The 18,985-nt window shown below is 41.2% G+C and overlaps 1 protein-coding gene across 5 annotated transcripts in view; it reads right to left on the reverse strand.

The window, feature by feature from the left end:
* KIF13A (kinesin family member 13A) overlaps positions 1–15,958 on the reverse strand; it is a 248,055-nt gene extending 232,097 nt beyond the window's left edge. For all 5 annotated transcript variants that reach the window (XM_036753212.1, XM_036753188.1, XM_036753205.1 and 2 more), the window contains exons 1-2: positions 15,896–15,958; positions 15,305–15,395 (exon numbers count right to left, since the gene is read on the reverse strand). In XM_036753212.1, the coding sequence (XP_036609107.1) occupies positions 15,305–15,395; positions 15,896–15,950 (146 nt within the window). In that variant the 5' untranslated portion in view covers positions 15,951–15,958. The remainder of the gene's footprint in view (positions 1–15,304; positions 15,396–15,895) is intronic.
* Positions 15,959–18,985: the final 3,027 nt, after the last annotated feature.

Genomic DNA, 18,985 nt, shown 5'->3' on the forward strand with positions numbered 1-18,985 from the left:
CACATGGATCAAGAACAGGAAGCTCCAACAGAGATGGACACCAAACTCCATGCAGAATTGAAGAGAAACATTCAATGCATGTATGACCTCAGAAGGAGTAAATATCAGACGGAAAATGCCAAGCTTCAGAGGACCTGAAGAGAGGCCTTCCCTGAAGACAACATAGCCCCCAGAGGGAAGTACTGCAATAGGGCAATAAAAGAGACACAAAGAGAAGCATGTCAGGGGACTACGGCACTATGGTCTAACAGAGAAGATGGAGCCAATAAGTAATATAGCACAGAGCTATGTCATATAAGAAACAAAGTGAACCTTGCCCTGTTCTGATGCCATGAATCATAGGGACTGCACAAGTCTGGCAGGGTCTTGGAAAAGTGGGAGGCTAGGTATAAAAGCAGAAGGTTTATCCTCTAAGATAGTAAATCTGAGCCACATAGATTAGTCTTACGAGGCAGGACTACCCATGTTCCTATGGGAATGAAATTTGTCTGAACTATGGGTTCATGCATGAATCCTTTTTATCTTTCTGTTATAGAAATAAAGCCTTTCTTACGATAATCTGAGTGCTTGCAGGGGAAGTGAAGACTCTTTCTTGGCATGCTAAACAAGCCAGTTAGTAGAGTTCTCCAGAATTCCAATGAGGATTGCCTTCAAAATGGTACTTGGATCCCTGTGTTGGAAGAGATGTTCCAACATCAGGGTTTGATAAGATTTTCACATGCTGGGTGGTGCTGGACCCAGTGCCTCAGTTTTTTCATCTGTAAAAGGAGGATAATAATAGCACCTACCTCTCAGGGTTGTTTTAAGGGTAAAATGAAATATTTCTAAAGCATTTTGCAAACTTTAAGCACTTTACAAACCTTATCTATCTAAATGTTAGCTGCTATTATTGTACCTTTAGTGGTACAATAGTGTCATTCCATCTCAAGTCCAGGTAAGGCAACTAATTACCTCTTATCTTTTTCCCTCTCCTTTATCCATACTGTTTGTTGCAAAGGCCATCCCTTCCAGATAAAGAATAGTTCCCTCTCCCTGCTCCACTCAGCCAAACCTTATCCTGTTCCTGTCTATATAAATAAAGGACAACTACAACTTCTTAGGAACATAAGATTATACTTTTAGAGCTGAAAGGGCTTTTTTAAAAAAAAAATTATTTATTTTATTTAATATATTTAGTTTTCAGCACTGATTTTCAAAAGAGCGTGAATTACAAATTTTCTCCCCATTCATACCCTCCCGCCCACTCCAAGATGGCATATATTCTGGTTGCCCTGTTCCCCAGTCAGCCCTCCCTTCTGTCACCCCACTCCCCTCCCATCCCCTTTTTCCTTATTTTCTTGTAGGGCAAGACAAATTTCTGCACCCCATTACCTGTGTATCTTATTTCCTAGTTGCACGCAAAAACTTTTTTTCTGAACCTCTGTTTTTAAAACTTTGAGTTCCAAATTCTCTCCCCTCTTCCCTACCCACCCACCCTTGCTAAGAAAGCAAGCAATTCAACATAGGCTACATGTGTATCACTATGTAAAACCCTTCCACAATACTCAGGTTGTGAAAGACTAACTATATTTTGCTCCTTCCTAACCTATCCCCCTTTATTCAATTTTCTCCTTTGACCCTGTCCCTTTTTGAAAGTGTTTGTTTTTGATTACTTCCTCCCCCATCTGCCCTCCCTTCTATCATCCCTTTTTATCTTCTTCCTTCTTCTTTCCTGTGGAGTAAGATACCCAATTGAGTGTGTATGTTATTCCCTCCTCAGGTCAAATCTGATGAGAGCAAGATTCACTCATTCCCCCTCACCTGCCCCCTCTACCCTTCCTACAGAACTGCTTTTTCTTGCCACTTTTATGCGAGATAATTTACCCCATTCTATCTCTCCCTTTCTCCCTCTCTCAATATATTCCTTTCTCATCCCTTAATTTGATCTTATTCTTTTAGATATCATCCCTTCATATTCAACTCACCCTGTGCCCTCCATATATATAATATATATGTATGTATATATATACATGCATATATACATATATACACATATACACATATATACACACATATATATACATATGTGTGTGTATATATATATGTATATTCCCTTCAGCTACCCTAATACTGAGGTGTCATGAATTATACACATCATCTTTGCATATAGGAATGTAAACAAAACAGTTCAACTTTAGTAAGTCCCTTGTGATTTCTCTTTCTTCTTTACCTTTCAATGCTTCTCTTGATTCTTGTGTTTGAAAGTCAAATTTTCTATTCAGCTCTGGTCTTTTCGCTGAGAAAGCTTGAAAGTCCTCTATTTTATTGAAAATCCATATTTTGCCTTGGAGCATGATACTCAGTTTTCCTGGGTAGGTGATTCTTGATTTTAATCCTAGCTCCATTGACCTCTGGAATATCGTATTCCAAGCCCTTTGATCCCTTAATGCAGAAACTGCTAGATCTTGTATTATCCTAATTGTGTTTCCACAGTACTCAAATTGTTTCTTTCTGGCTGCTTGCAGTATTTTCTCCTTGATCTGGGAGCTCTGGAATTTGGAGACAATATTCCTAGGAGTTTTCTTTTGGGGATCTTTTTCAGGAGGTGATCAGTGGATTCTTTCCATTTCTATTTTACCCTCTGGCTCTAGAATATCAGGGCAGTTCTCTTGATAATTTCTTGAAAGATGATATCTAGGCTCTTTTTTTCATCATGGCTTTCAGGGAGTCCAACAATTTTTAAATTATCTCTCCTGGATCTATTTTCCAGGTCAGTGGTTTTTCCAATGAGATATTTCACATTGTCTTCCATTTTTCATTCCTTTGGTTCTGTTTTATAATATCTTGATTTCTCATCAAGTCACTAGCTTACACTTGCTCCAATCTAATTTTTAAGGTAGTATTTTCTTCAGTGGTGTTTTGGACCTCCTTTTCCATTTGGCTAATTCTGCCTTTCAAGGCATTCTTCTCCTCATTGGCTTTTTGGGGCTCTTTTGCCATTTGAGTTAGTCTATTTTTTGAGGTGTTATTTTCCTCAGTATTTTTTGGGGTCTCCTTTAGCCAGTCATTGACTTGTTTTTCATGGTTTTCTTGAATCATCCTCATTTCTCTTCCCAATTTTTCCTCTATTTCTCTAACTTGCTTTTCCAAATTATTTTTGAGCTCTTCCATGGCCTGAGACCAGTTCATGTTTTGTTGTCAAGAGCTTTTGATGTAGGCTCTTTGACTTTGTTGACTTCTTCTAGCTGTATGTTTTGGTCTTCTTTGTCACCAAAGAAAGATTCCAAAGTCTGAGTCTGAATCTGAGTCCATTTTCACTGCCTGGCCATGTTCCCAGCCAACTACTTCAACTTTGAGTTTTTTGTTGGGGTATGACTGCTTGTAGAGAGTACTTTGTTCCAAGCTTGAGAGGATGCACTGTTGTTTTCAGAGCTATTTCTGTTCAACCAGCTCTGCCACACCAGCGCTCCTCCTCCCCTAAGAATTGCCAATCTGGACTGGACTCAGATCTTAAGCAGGCTCTGCACTCCCGCTCTGATCCACCACTTAATTCCTCCCACTAGGTGGACCCGGTGCAGGAAGCAACTGCAGCTGTAGATCTGTAGCTGCACTACCCCCGTTGTCCCAGGGCAGTTGCCGAACCTCAAACACCTTTCACTACGTACCCTTCAGCTTTTCCCACTAACCTTCTCTGTTGTCTTTGGTATTTGTGGGTTTAGAGGTCTGGTAACTGCCACAGCTCACTGATTCAGGGCACTAGGGCCGGTTCCACCTGGCTGCCTGTCTGGTTGGTCCAGGAGCAGTTCACGCTGGGCTCTGCTCCTCTCCACTCCCAATTCCATGCAATAGACCTCTCCCAGTGACCATCCAGGCTTTCCTGCGCTACAGCCCTGCTTCCCTCTGCTATTTTGTGGGTTCTGCAGTTCTAGAATTTGTTCAGAGCCATTTTTTATAGGTTTTTGGAGGGACCTGGGGGGCAGCTCATGCAAGTTCCTGCTTTACAGCTGCCATCTTGGCTCCATCCCCCAAGTGGACTAAAAGGGCTTTTAAAGGTTGTTTGTTCCAATCCATTCACAGTACAGAAGAGGAAACTTTGAGCCAGAGAAGTTAAGTGACTTGCCCAAAGTCAGAGAGTAATGGCTAGGAGTAGAAGCAAGTCCTCTGACTCCAAATCCAAGCTGCCTTGTTTCAGATCCTCCACCAAGTCTACCTATGAATCACACAAAAACTGGCCCAACATAACCACCATATACACCACGAACTTCTAGACATCCCTTCTACATGAACATAAAGGTAGAACAATCTTTATGTAACACCAGTATTACTCACCTAACTTCCATAGAAACATTTTATGGCATAAATTAGATACATTATTGTGTTATTTTTTATTTGTTCACATAAATATTCAACATATGCTTCATTTATGAACTGGGATGAGATAATAAAAAAAAAACCTTTTTATAGACTGTCCTATTCTCTGCCTATACAATAAGCTTTTGTTGAGTGATTTTAATGAACAATTTAGTCCTTTTAAATATTTATAAATAAGGCTGTCATTCAGACTGTCTTATTCACCAATATTTCTTTTGTATCTTCTCTTGTCTTTTAAATACATGGTGTGCTACAATGGACTGGTTTTATTCCCCTCAAGTTGCGTAATGCTTTGTACCTCTTGAGTATCTATCTATTCATGGGTATAATTTACAATGTCTTGAGAGTACTTTTGCAGGGGAAAAAAACAAACATGTTGAAGACCTATTTATTGATTTCTGGATACATCTCTACTACATTGCAACCTCCCTGTGGCCAAGCTACATCTAATATTCTTTGCTGCCACTAGTATCTACTAAACAATTAGACACAGTCTCAGGTATTTTTTCATTGATTGATTTTGTCAGTTTGCCAAACAGTGACATTCAACTCTCTGCTGGGTATTTCCACCTCAATGTCCCACAAGCACCAAAAAAGCATGTCCAAAAAGGAATTCAACAACTCTGCTCCCAACTTCCCCATTTCTTTTTTTTATTTATTTAATTTATTTAATATATTTAGTTTTCAGCATTGATTTTCACAAGAGTTTGAAATACAAATTTTCTCCCCATTTCTACCCTCCCTCCCACTCCAAGACGGCATATATTCTGCTTGCCCCGTTCCCCAGTCAACTTCCCTATTTCTAAGTGAAAGGACCATCATCTTCCCAGCCCCCCAGGTGCATGGCCTCAGAGTCCTTCTTAACTCTTTCCTTTCTCTCAGTCTCCATATATCCAATAAGTTGTCCAGCCTTGTCAGTTCTACCACCACAACATTTATGATCTGTTGGCTCTCTCTAGCTTTCCACTCACAGGGACATCACCCAAGTCCAGGCTCCCATCACCTCAAGTCAAGACTATTACAACAGCCTCCACTTACTGGAGGAAGCAAATTATCATAGCCTTAATCACCACTAACAATCGAAGCCAGTGATACTTTAAAGACCTCCTATACTCTAGGCTCTGGAAGGAAAGGGACTTATCTAAACTTTGAAACCTTCCCAGAGACTAGTATGTACAAAAGAGGGAGTTAGTAAAATGGTTTTTGAAACAACTTCAAAAACTAAGCCCTTAAGTGACAATACTAATTTTACATATTTGCACCATAACTTGAAAAAGATTGATTAAATATATTTGTGTCAACAAAATGTAAATCCATTACTTTTTGATGATGCTATTGATCTTTAAAACATAGTTTGAGAAGCTGTTTTAACTAGAACAGATGACCTTAGAGATCCTCTAGCCTACCGGCACCCCCTATTTCACAGAGGAGAAAATTTGAGTACCAAAGAAGAAAAGTGACTCCAGGCCAACCAGCTAGACGACTCAAATCAATTACTTCATCATTAGCTACCATTTGATGAAAGTTAATAAATTGGTATGTCAATTGATTAGTCTATTTTTACTGACTTTTCCCAGCAATGAATCTTAATCTCATCACATCACAACTTTCTACATGTTCCCTGCTCCATCTCACATATTATGGGCCTATGGCTTACAAATCTGACTTTTAAATTTCAAGTAGCTTCCAAGGTTTTTTTCCACCATTTTAGGGTAATCTTTGTTAAAAATTTTTCATAATATCGAATTTTAATTAGCTACAAAAAGAGAAGCATCTAATGAGAGAAAAGAATGGCCCCAAAGAAATGAAAATATTATACTTAACTCTCTGCCCTAAAAGTTTGTTACACAACTTAAAAAACAACAACAACAACAACCATACTTACTACTGCAAGTATCCCTGTAATATAAGCCCTGACATGCTCTCAGGGTAGCTGGGATAATAAGTAGTTAAACACAAGAAGCATCAATTCTGAGAACTTGTAACAGTTAACCACAGAAGTTAAGTACATCTAAAAGCTTGTTAATCTATTCAACAAACTACTTGTGGGTTTATTGTTTGTGGTACTTCTACAATTTGAAATAAACTGCATCAGAACTGCACTTGTAAATGGTATTTTCAAACAGTTCATTGGCATTTGATCTTTCTGATTTTCCATCTGAGGCTCTCTAAATGTGAGCTACATGAATATTTGTGGTCATTCAGGGCAGGGCTCTAAATTAGGGAGTGCCTCCTCAAGACAACACACAAAGAGCCAAGAGCAAAAGACATGCTTCCTTTTCCTCAAAGGCTTCCTTCCTGTTCCCTGGCTTAAATGTCTCCAATCTTCTTCCTCTGGAGGGAATTACAGATACGCTCCTCCTTCCAGTTGCAGAATTCACCCACCTACACACCAGAGTCTTCAGGACAGGGCTGGGCTGGGTAGGCAAACTGCTGGGGATTTCTAGGCTTTGATTTTGTTTCCTAGCCATTTAATGGACATTATAAGAGGTCTTACATTGAGCAGACTCCAGCAACTCACATGGCAAATCCCTGTTACATACCTGTAACTTAAGACAGAAAGTGCTTAGGGAGAATTAGAATTTGATATGGCCACATTTCAGATAGGAAACAAAGTTCCAAACAAAAGCTTCAAGGAACAGCTCTGGAAATGTCATTTCTCCACCCCCAGATATTCATATTTATTGCATAAAACATCTGTACTGTAGGGTTTGGGTTTGAGGTTTGTTTGCTTGTTAATCTCTACATCACAAAAAGAACACCACTGTATAACAGGAAATATAACTGAAAGGAGGTCAAATTCAGATTACCCTGACAATTTCCTAAACGGTCAGGGCATAGCCACTGCCCTGCTGTTCTCTCATTCACTACCTAAGACAGGCGATATTTCAAACATCTGCATCCTAGATTCTTTATTTGACTGACAATTCCTTCAGATATACGAAGACTTCACATATCTGCCCTGTTTCACTCAAAGGTTCCTTCAGCTTTCAGTCTAAGCACCTGCTACTTCAAGAAAGGAGTCACCTCCCTACCCCAGAGTAACCTCCTCAATCTCTAAATGAATTAATGAGAGGTAAATCAAAATGCAAACTATCTCAGCCATCAAAAATATTATCTCTTTATTCTCCAGTTGAGATTTTCCCTGCCTCGTTTTATACCTAAATCTAAAAATTCCCATTATTCACCTGATATATTGTGGGTACATTATTCAGCTGCATATTGGACCCAGCAGACAAGCTGACAAGTTGTCCTTACCCCTCTCCCTTTTTTTATTATAAGGAATGGTTCTCTGGATGGGGGAAAGGAAATGGATATACTAGGAAATGAAAGCAATGTAAACCAAAAAGACCAATAAAAACAATTAAGTGTATGTAATGATACAGTTGTGACTTGACAGAACTACAAGGAAAACTCAGTAACCTCACCCGCCCACCCCCCAAAAAAAGTGTCATCTAATCAACGAATTTACTGAAGGCTTAACTCCCAAGTAGTTCTAGCTCATGATATGTGAGCACACTAGAATGAGAATGAGATCTGGTTTTGAGTCCCAGTTCTGCCACTAACTAGTTATGTGACATTGGGAAGGTCATTTCCCTTATCTGAGACTCAGTTTCCTCATTTGTAAAATAATGGTGTTGTGTTATATATCTAAAATCTATTCCAGTTTTTATATAATAATCCATGAATACTTTAAGAGCGAGCTATAATTTTATCAGTGTGAGGAACTCCCACCCATAGTTCAGAACTGTCTAGAACTTATAGGCAAGAGAAATTAACTGACTTGCCCAGAGTCAAACCATTAGCAAATGCCAGAGGCAAGATTTGAATGAGAATTTTCTGACTCTTAACCTCAGCATTCTAGCCCCCACAACCAAGGTCTAGAGAAGCAACCCTTGTGAAAAAGGAGTTTGCCAGCCCAGTCATCATCAACACCTACTGCCAACTAACTGCCACCAACAAAGCAGGCAAGCCAGTCTGTGTGACATAGAAAGGGACAGCCAGGGGGTGGCACAAGCCAGGCAAAACCAAACCACCACTACCACCTTAGCCATCAACTCCCCTCAGATCTTGGTAGAAATAGTCCTGCATTCTAAACTCAAGAACTGAGCACTGCTTCCAACTAGACCCCCTGTAGCCATCATTGAAGGAAACAACCTTTGAGGAGAAGGGACCTCCCATTCCTACTACTACCAACACCAGTCACTGACCAACTATCACTAGTATACTAGTAAGTGCAAGAGCCCAGAGAAATAGTAGTACTACCACCACCACCACCCCCAAAATCAGTGGCTCTACTTCCTAACAAACATTTTTCAGGGAAGATATTCTTGTGGAGATTCAACCTGTCAATTGCCTCTACAAGTTCACCTTCTTGGCAATGACAGCTGCTGAACACCAAGATAAGAAAGTTCTTGATACCAAAGTCCTTGGCACCATCAAACAGTTCAATGCTAGAAACAGATATGCCTTTATTAACAAAAATGACACTGAAGATACATGACAATCAACTTTGCTGATGTGTCTTTATGACTACTAGGTCTTTCCTTCTGCCCTGCAGCTGATTCCTCCTTTGGGTGGTCTCTGTTAGAACGGGAGATCTTGGAAAGCAAATATTGCCTTGCTTTTCTATTTGTATTCTCAGCATAAGCATCATATTTGTACATCGTAAGCACTGAATTAATGCTTTTTCATTCATTCAATCTAACCAGCACGCAATGTTTCCTCTACCTATGAAACTATAATATAAAATCAATTAACACCATATGAAACACGTCAAAATTTTATCACCCTAGGAATGATAGTATGTATTTACACTGAGCTTTTTGGTTAGCTTGCAAATCACTTCACATGTATTAGCGCACTTGATCCTCAGCAAACTTGGGAGATATGTAATTATTAAATATTACTACCCTGATTTTATAGATGAGTAAATGATATCTCCAGAAGGTAGAGATTTGTCCAAAGTCATTTAGATAGTAAGCGGCAGAGCTAAGATCTGAATCCATACTAAATCTTTCAAAAAGCATGCATATATCATAGGAAAATTAAGAGCACCAAATTCTAATCCATACAATCACATTCTCTCAGGAACTGACCAGAACAAGCCAAATTAAACCTTTCTATGTGAGGGTCCTCACAGTTAATTATTACCTAACTATCCTGAAGTTAATAACATTATACAATTTCAGACCAAAATAAAGTTACATTATAACAAAGAGCATCCAAAGTAAAAAATAAGTTATCCTTGGCAGAGTAAACTTTTATCAAAAATCACTTATGGGACAATTCTTCATCTAGAAACTCTTGGCATTTTCTCCATCTTAAAGAATATTGAGGTTAATCAAAAGTTAATCAAAAATGGGATGATGCCCCAGGCTCTTAACTGATAACCTACCTTCATTAATTTCTGCTTGTCTAGCTGCACGATGACTTAGTTTGACAGATTCAAAACACAACCATAAAATTCAGCTAAGGACATTCAACTGTAGAACATCTTGGCCAATTGACAATATTAAAAAGACTAAAATTAAAATTATCTTTAAAAGCATATATGGGGGGGGAAGCAAAATTAAATTCCAAAAGCAAACAGGCAGCACCTTCTACAATCAACACTCAATTATTTGCACCAGTGGAGGTAAACACAGTTGTGCATAAATCAGAAGCCACAGATAATCCAAATTCAGACCTCTTTCAATTTGAAACACATTTTTGACCTTATATTTAAACACGAATGTGCATGCTTTGCTAGGAATACACTTCAAATAAAATAATGAAACCACAGGAACCTGGCCAATTTCCTCATTCTGCCCCATGGCTCAACTCCTCCCTCTAACTCAGATGCAAACAGAATGGAAGAACTTACTATGTTCCAAATTTTTAATAAAAATCACACACTCTGAACCACTCATTTTCCTTCTATTCTGAACTTTTGCAAGAACAAACTTCCCCAAAATGTTACAGAGCTCTAGGACAGAATGGTCTCATAGACCTGAGGCTGTTCTCAAGTCCAAGTAAACCCACTCTCAAAATTCCCCTAAAATAGAACTGGATAGTTGAATGTCTGGATTTCAAATTATTTCCCTGAATACTACATAGGAAGTAAATTAAGAAAGTAGATATGTCAACAAGCATATAATTAATGTCAGCGTATTTTAAATTTAAGAAACAGTTGAAATAACCTAGCAATAATTAAGCTAATCATTAATGGAAAGACCAGAATTATCAATAAAGCAAATAGTGTCTAAATTCTACCTTGAAAAGACAATAGCTATGGAAAATCCAAAGTCTGCACAATTTTCGATTAAGATGAATATTCTTTTCCAGTGAAACATTACAAAAACATTTCTAGAAATTTGGTCTTCTAGATGTAAAGAAGAAATTCATATTTGTTAAGTAATTTCAATGAAGTAATCAACCCACAAGGCAACTAGGTAGAAGGAAACAATAAATATAGGATGTGTTTACCAAGGTGTCTCTTCATATCATGTTGTTAAGTTAGGGGAAAAAAATTGAAAGTTCATATGTCTAATATTGGTATATATGGTCAAAAAGCATAAGACAGTTATATGGAAGCCCAAATCCTTGTCTGAAGACACTGAGAATTCCCTGCAATCTCAAAAAGTTAAGAGAAACAACTTTTTTCTTTATATCTATCACAGCAATGACAATTAACGGGTATGTCTATGTTCTGGCCTATTTTTGCTATTAATAAATTGCATCAACTCATTAATTTGTAATCAATTTTCTCATCACCAAATAAGGTGAAATTACAATGGTTAAATAAAACACTGTAGGGTAATGTTAAACTCACTACTTTATGTCACTCATCAACAAAAACAAGAGATCACCCTGGATAAGCAGATGTAATCAATTTCATATTATTGGGAACAGAAAGGAGTAGTATCATAATGGCTTATGTTAATAAAACCTGCCAATATTACTACAGTATGTTTGCTTGGACTATGGGTCATAAAGCACCATCCCAAAAGCATCTTGAATGAAGGAGTGAAATCAACCTGATAATAAAAATTTGTTACAGCTAATTAACAAGTAACTTGAACTATTGCTTTCTTTTCTATTCTCTGTGGAAAGTATACTCTACACCTTATAGGATAAAGAGGAAAAGCACTGATTCTGACCTCTGAACTCAAATCATACCCCAAATTTTAAAACTATGTAACATTAAGTTTGCATCTTAGTTAATTCATAGGTATACCACAATGTCAGTACAGACTAATCAAAAGAAGGTATTGTATAGCTAAAAATGGGCTGGAATTCAAACTGTCAACCTTTTAACTTCTCTATAAGGAAAGCTCACTTCCTCACAAAGCTGCCAAGATAAGTCCTGTTTTGTAATTCCACCTTCCATTAATACCTCCTTGTTGGGACACTCCAAGAAAAAGAAAAAAAAAACTCTAGAGAAAGACATTATCTTTTAAAGTAATACTTCAAAACTACAGGCTGTAAAAGGTCAGCTATACAAGCCTGAAACACGTAAGATAACCACTACAGATATTAGGTAAGCTAAGGATTCCACCTCATTCACCTTTTGCCCCTAAAACAACATACTCCACCCATTTTCTCCACAAAATAAATCAACCTTTGCAGTTATGACTGATTACAGGTATGCCTTAGCTTTCATTTACAAAGAATTTCCTCCTGATGGGTCCTTTCCAGACATCCTGATTTATATCTCACCACTGGACTCAGATGGCCTCAAAGAGAAAGTGAGGCTGGTGACCTTGCTCAACCCTCCCTCCCTTAAATCCAATTCACTTGCAAGGCATGGCATCACCTTCCTGATATCATCAGTCCTCTTTGAGAATGAAGGACAAACAACAGCTTCCTCTTGATACTAATAATTTTCTGACTACACAGTTTTATCACTACATGGTGGGAGGTTTTTTTTTTTTTTTTTTTGAGGGGGGAAGGCAGGGCAATTTGGGTTAAGTTTCTTGCCCAAGGTCACACAGCTAGTATGTGTGCCAAGTATCTTGAGGTCACATTTGAACTCACGTCCTCCTGACTCCAGGGCTGGTGCTCTACTCACTACGCCAACTACCTGCCCCGGGAGGTTTTTTTAAACCCAACATTTTGTAATGTTTTAGAACAGATTTAGGTAGTTCAAGTATTCAAATAAATAAATCAATGCAGTGTATTTTTAAGATAAAACATTAGGGGCTACACAGCACAAAATGAAACTTGGGATCTATTCTTTCCTCGCTATACATGTTTCCATTTAATTCCAAGAAAGGGGGGAACAAACCATGAAAGCCAAGGCTGTCACTTTCTTTTTCTGGAAATCAATACGATCCTGCCTCTCTTTTCACTGGGTAAAAGATCCCAAACTTTTGCCTTCTTGTAGTACGAACTTCCAACTTGTGATTAATATAGCATTAGTGATTTCTGACATTTTCACTAAATATTAATTTCTGTTCTGCAGCAGATTTTCCAACACTGACTTAAGAACCTTCCTGGTTCAAAACAGCAGAATCTCTAGGGGGAAAAACAACTACTTTCTCAGTCAGTGTCTCTTCCTCCCCTTAGGAGGATGGAAGACAAATCAAATAACAGAAATGAATTATGGGCCTCATAACATGGAGCAGTATTGAAACTAATCAACCAACAGCAAAAGAAGTGAGGGGTTGTTTCTATTTTTAAAATGTTCTGGAACTTTAAGGGGAAAACCCTGCAGAGAAATATAGAAACCAAGCTGCACAATGAAATCCAAAATGCATTTGATGTCTTCATCCCTGCTGAGGTATTAATCCTAATCTACAAGCAGACCTCTGGTGGTGATTCATCTCAGATCCATCTGTAAACTGAATGTGCCCATGCACAGAGAAAATCTCATAGACAGAACTGGGCCTCTCAAGGCAAGAGTGATTCCATAACGCAATTTTTCATTCTTATTTATGGAGCAACAGAATAAAGAACTAACTAATTCCTGGCTCATAGTTGGCACTTAATAAATGCTAGTTGACTGACAACTTATTTAAAAAAAAGACAGGAATCCAGAAATCAACACATAAATCTTTTTGATAAAGATCCTAAATATTTATTTACTCCAATGACAACTGTAATGATTGTTCCCATAGTGCAGGTCAAAATCCACAGAACTAGATTTACTTTGTTCTGCAAATGATAACATTTTATTTCATTAAACATTAACTTCTGGCAGCAATCTCATCCTGGTTGAGTGACATGTAGCAGGTGTCAGGTCAGTAAGTCAAACAGAAGCAGCACTATGACAGGAATAAAAATATTACACCTGGAGCAGCGACTGAGAGGGAGAACTGCACTCAGCAGGATAACTTTTCCAAACAATGTAACCAACCAGATTTGGTTCTGGGGTTTATTTTACAACCCAAGTAAAAAGGTAAATATTTGAATTTGGGTGATTGTAACTTTATTGCCAGAATGAAAAGGACGCCCCCCCCCCCTCGCCCCATTATTTTGCTACAACTACTACAACCAAGTGGGAGGGGAGGAGAAACAGAGTATCAATTCTGTACATTAGGGTTAGATAAGGGAAGTATCAACTCTGTGTATGCTATAGTGTTACATAGTGAAACTCAGCTTACCAACATCAGGCCCAGCTTGACAATATGGTGCTAACATAAAAATTAACTGCAGGTAGCAGAAGTTAACCCCTTAACCCAGAAGAGTTTGAAGTGTTTTTAAATACACTGTCAGGCCTACAGCAAAAACAAACAAACAAACAACTTGCCAGCATAAACACAAATAGTACAAAGATCTCTAATCAGGAATTCCCTCACACTTATTTTTTTACTAGACCTGAGCAAAATGATGTCTGAACACTCTGTAATTACACAGCAGTAATGACTGCTTCCTTTAGCAATAAAGATATGTATTCAAGTTCCCCTTCACTTGGGATCTTTGTGAGAAGAAAAATTCACCAAGCACAAGGTCAATCAACAGGTGACTTAGAGAAACACACCAAGTCACTCTTTGCTCCTTTCTCTAAGAGGAAATAATTTTGCAAAAAACCTCTTTTTTTCCCCTGCTCTATTTTTACAGTCTAGTGCAATGGTATTTTGGATGAAAGCCAAGGGTTTTCTTTTCAGGGGCTTACCAGATAAATGCCAGATTCTCGAATCATTTTAGGAACATTTTCTCATACTGTTTCACAGAACAGCTCAGAATTAATAAGGATCCAACAGTTACTACTTTTCAAATGCAAATATGTTTCAATTTAGTAAATACAGGCCCCTCTTCAATAATTCGTCTTTTATTTATGTCAGTTTCTAAGTATGTCTGCTTTGGTGCTGAAAGTGCTACATATAGTGCCTATATAGCTCAGAGAATAACCTTTGTTTTCTCCAAAATTAAAACCCACACATTACAGCCAGGTTATCCCCAACTCAGCACCAAATTAAGTGGTCCAGGTTTCAAACTGCACTGGGCAAGACTGTTTTAAATTATTAGGATTTCACATTAAACCTCGATGCCCAAAGCAGACCTCCTCAAGCGACAGCACAGTGTGGTGAGGAGAGCATAGAAGACAGTCCCTAGACTTGGATTCTGGCGCTGGTTCTACCCTCCAGCAAGCTGTGTGACCCTAGACAAGTCACAACCTCTACGTGTTTTAGTTTTCTCAGCTGTAAAAAGAGGTTAACTCGGATAACCTCGAAGGTTGTTTCCAGCTGTAAAATTCTGAGGCCATGGCCTCGTGGTTCTATCAGAGCTGATGATCACCATCTAAGACTTGTCCTTGTCTTTGCTAGGTCATCTGTCCTAGCGAAGCAGTTCCCCAAAAGGAGGGGGGGGGCTGAGAACTTGGACTTCCAGCAGCCTCAGACAAGAGCTGGTGGTAACAAACTTGAAGCTGTTCTAACAATAGGGCACATCCAGTTCGTTTTCTCCAGCTTAAACTTGCACAACTCTCGAGTGGTTGGATTTATTCCTCCCTTCTACTTATTGGCTTTACCTTTCTCCTTGTTTGGTGTTAGAAGGGGGAGGGTGCAGGACAGTCTGATTCCCCTCCATCTCCACCACGCACTTTGTATTCAGTTCCAGTTCTGGGAGGGGGGCAAAAAGAAAGAAGAACGTTGCAAAGTCTGGGCATCCATCACCCAAGCCCGCCTCCCCCTACACAGACGACAGATACCCCCGAGCTTTGGGTGTGCTGCATCCCATCCCAACGGTCCCCCTCCACCAGGGCTCCTCAGCGGGGCTTGGCACCCTTTTCTGGAGTGGTCCTGGGGGGGGGGGTGGTTGGCCCGGCAGCAGCTCCCAGGCACCTTATGGGGCAGAGGCGCGGAGATAGAGTCCAGTAGGTGCACTGGGGGACAGCACCAGCCACTGGAGATGCAGAGCTCTCAGCGGCGGCCACTCTCTGCCCTTCCACCCACCGGCTTCCCTCCTTCTTCTCCTCCCACCCCTCCACCCCCGCCCACCCGCCCGCCAGCAAACCTCCCCACCCCGAGCGCTTTCCAAAGTTGCCCTCCTGCCCGCCGAGCCAAGGGAGGAGGAGGAGGAGGGGGAGGAAGAGGAGGGTGGGGGGAGCAAAGATACTTACCTCGCCTGTTCATGGGCCGAACTCTCACGGCAACTTTTACCTTGGTATCCGACATGTTTTCCAAGCCCCCCTGCCCTCCCCTCCCCCAGCCAGCCCCGCACGCGCCCGGCGCCTAGACTCCGCTGCTCCCCAAGGGCGGCAGCCCTGTTCACAGGGCGCCTCGCGGGGAAGCCTCCGTGCGCGGCCTCGGCCGCTGCGCCGTCTGCAGCGAAGGGCGGTGCAACGTCGGAAGGTCCATCCCGGGGGAAGCGCAAGACACCAGGAACCGCTGCCCGAGAGGAGAGAGGGGCGGGCGGGAGGAGGGAAGAGGGAGGGGGCGAGGAGGAGAGAGCCTGTCGCGGTGGCGCCTCAACTCTCCCTTCTCTAGCCTCGTTTGCATAACCGAGCTCCCAGCACGGGCGCTTTTCGCCGCAGCCCGGGCGGCGGCCCCATCCCGACCGCCATCTTCCGCCCACAGCCCCAGCGGTGGCGGCGGCGGCGGCGGCGGCGGCAACTCCCGTCTCCCAGTTTCCCGAGCCTCGCTCTCTCGGCCCAAGAGGCAGCGGCTCCGGAGAAAGCCGGAAACGGCCGAGTAGCGCTCGGCGGGGGCGGGGGGAGCGCAGAGCCCCGGAGCTGCCCAGTGCGGGGCGCGGAAAGGCACGAAGAGGCTGGGGCCGGGCCCGGGCCGCCGCTCTCAGCTCTCGGGAGGCTGTCCCGGACGGGAGGGGGAAGCCGCGCTCGGGGGCGGCTGCATTGTTTGCAGCGGGGGGCGGGCCTCGGGCCCCCGCCCCAGGCCACACCTGCGTGGGCGCCCCGCTGAGTTTCTGCCCTGAAGTACTGCACCCGGAATAGCGAAACTCCCTGCTCTGCTTTACGCCAGCCTCCACCCCAGGCCCGAAAGCCCTTTACAAAACGGGAGTCTTTCTGACACTTCAGCCGGGGTGGACAGGTCTCATTCTCGAAGCTAAATACTATGCAAACAGAAAAACACTTGCAATGCCTTCCCTCCTATTCTGACTTCCGTAGAAATCCTTGTCTTCCAAGACTCAGTCCTGGTGCCTCTTCTCTTCTCTCCCCCCCCCCTTTTGGACCTGTGATTAATAGGGAACTCCCAAGGTAGACGGTAGACACTGCCTCCACAGTGGCATCTCTCTCTCTCTCTCTCTCTCCGTCTGCCCCCCTTCCTCCCTCCCTCCCCTCTCTTGTCTCTGTCTCTCTTCCTCTCTCTTTCCCTCCTCTATCTGTCACACACATTCTCTGTCTGTCGCGCCCCCCCCCCCCCCCCCCCCCCCGCCCTCTCCTCATTCTCTTAGCCAACTGACTTATAGAGAGATAGAACTACCCTTATCCAAATGCCTGACTCCTATTTCAGGCCTGGTGGAGAAACACATGATGATATTCTGCCTCAGTTCCCTCTGCTTCTCAGTTCCATGGCTGATTAATGTTACAGTACAGCACACTGTCATGCTACCATCCTAGCCAGAACAAACTTCTGGTGTTTTTTTTTTTAATCTTCTTTGACATGGGCATGGAGAGGGGGAAGGGTTGGCTTAGTTGAGTTCTTTTGCAAGGTTGGCTTATACAGCCCTGCCTAAGCATGGTAGATGATGGGAAAGGAGATTCTAAGTAAGCTCAAATTACAAATTAGCCTTCACTCTTGTTCGTTCATCACAATGTTATCTTCTTTGGTGTCTTAGACCATCAAACAATTGAAATTGCTATATATCTTGTGCATGATCCCTATTTTGGAGAGGTTTAAAATGTCATGAGAATCAGAGAACTTGTCTAGACCCAGAATTTTCCCTCAACTCAGTTCAAATGCCAGCTACTACACGAGGCCTTTCTTGCCACTGTTCTAGTTCATATAGATATCCCTTTTCTTAGAAGTCCTATTTTACTTATTTGTAGCATCGTCCTTGTTGCTCTAGCTCATATTTATAATAACTCACTTTGTGGTTCAGGCTTACAAGAGGCAATCGTGGCACATGGTGGATAAAGAGCTTCTCTCACCACCAGGAAGAACTGAGGTCAAGTCCTGTCTCTGATTGATACTGACTCTGTGACTTTGAGCAAACCCTTTATCTTCTCAGTGCCCCCACCCCCTGAAAAATGCTCCAAGACTGTAAGTTGCAAAGCAGATGCTGATCTGCATTGGCAGAGAGAGTTTCCTCACTGGGAGTTCCCTATATCAGTAAAATTTTAGGTCAGGTTTTTTTAAAATGATTTACAAAGTGTTAGACATTCATTCCATTTGATCCTTATCCATTCCAATAATCCTATGGTGTAACTAAAGAAGTTATTGTCATTGTTCTCACTATATAAATGAGAAGAAATGGGTCAGAAAGCATCCAGCAAAAAGAAGCCAGGATGAAAAGGTCTTGAGCTAATGTCATTAGAAGATCAAATGAAAGAAGAAGAAAAGACTTTGGAGAAATATTATATCTGTCTTCAAATACTTAAAGGATTGTCACATACAAGACAAAATAAATTTGTTTTAGTTAACCCAGAGGCTATAACTAGGAGCAATGAATGGAAGTTGCAGATAGGTGTATTTATGCATGATATAAGGAAAAACTCAAAAACAATTAAAGATGTGGAAAATTGAAATAGTGTGCCTTGGGAGTTAATGGATTTCCCTTTACTAAAGGTATTCAGGACAAGGCTGGATGAAATTGGAAGAAAATGGGAAGAATTGAAAGAAAAATTGATCTTGTTTAATATAACTTCTCACATAATGCACGAATCCTGACCGGTGGTCATCCAACCTCTGATAGAATGCTTCTGATGATAGTGTAAGGGCAAGCAAAGTGGGATTTTTCACTGTTTTTTCTTTTGGAGTGCATCTCAACACCAAGGCAATCAAGTGCCTTTGATTGAATCTTGCCTTTGTTTGTAGGAAGGCCCATACCCTTTTGCTAATTAGGTCAAGAGGTGTGAAGCCCTGCAGAGGTGTGAAGCCCTCAGGCCCTGAAAAAGGGTATATAGATATACCCTGAGGGTAGCTGTTAATCCAGAACTCTCAGAGCTGCCAGAGGAAAGATTTTGCTTGGGGGCTCACTCACTGGAAGAATGTCTTGTGATTTGACCAGATGAGACTCTGGGTAGCCATTG

Source organism: Trichosurus vulpecula, chromosome 1, assembly GCF_011100635.1.
Source record: "Trichosurus vulpecula isolate mTriVul1 chromosome 1, mTriVul1.pri, whole genome shotgun sequence".
Lineage (NCBI taxonomy): Eukaryota > Metazoa > Chordata > Mammalia > Diprotodontia > Phalangeridae > Trichosurus > Trichosurus vulpecula.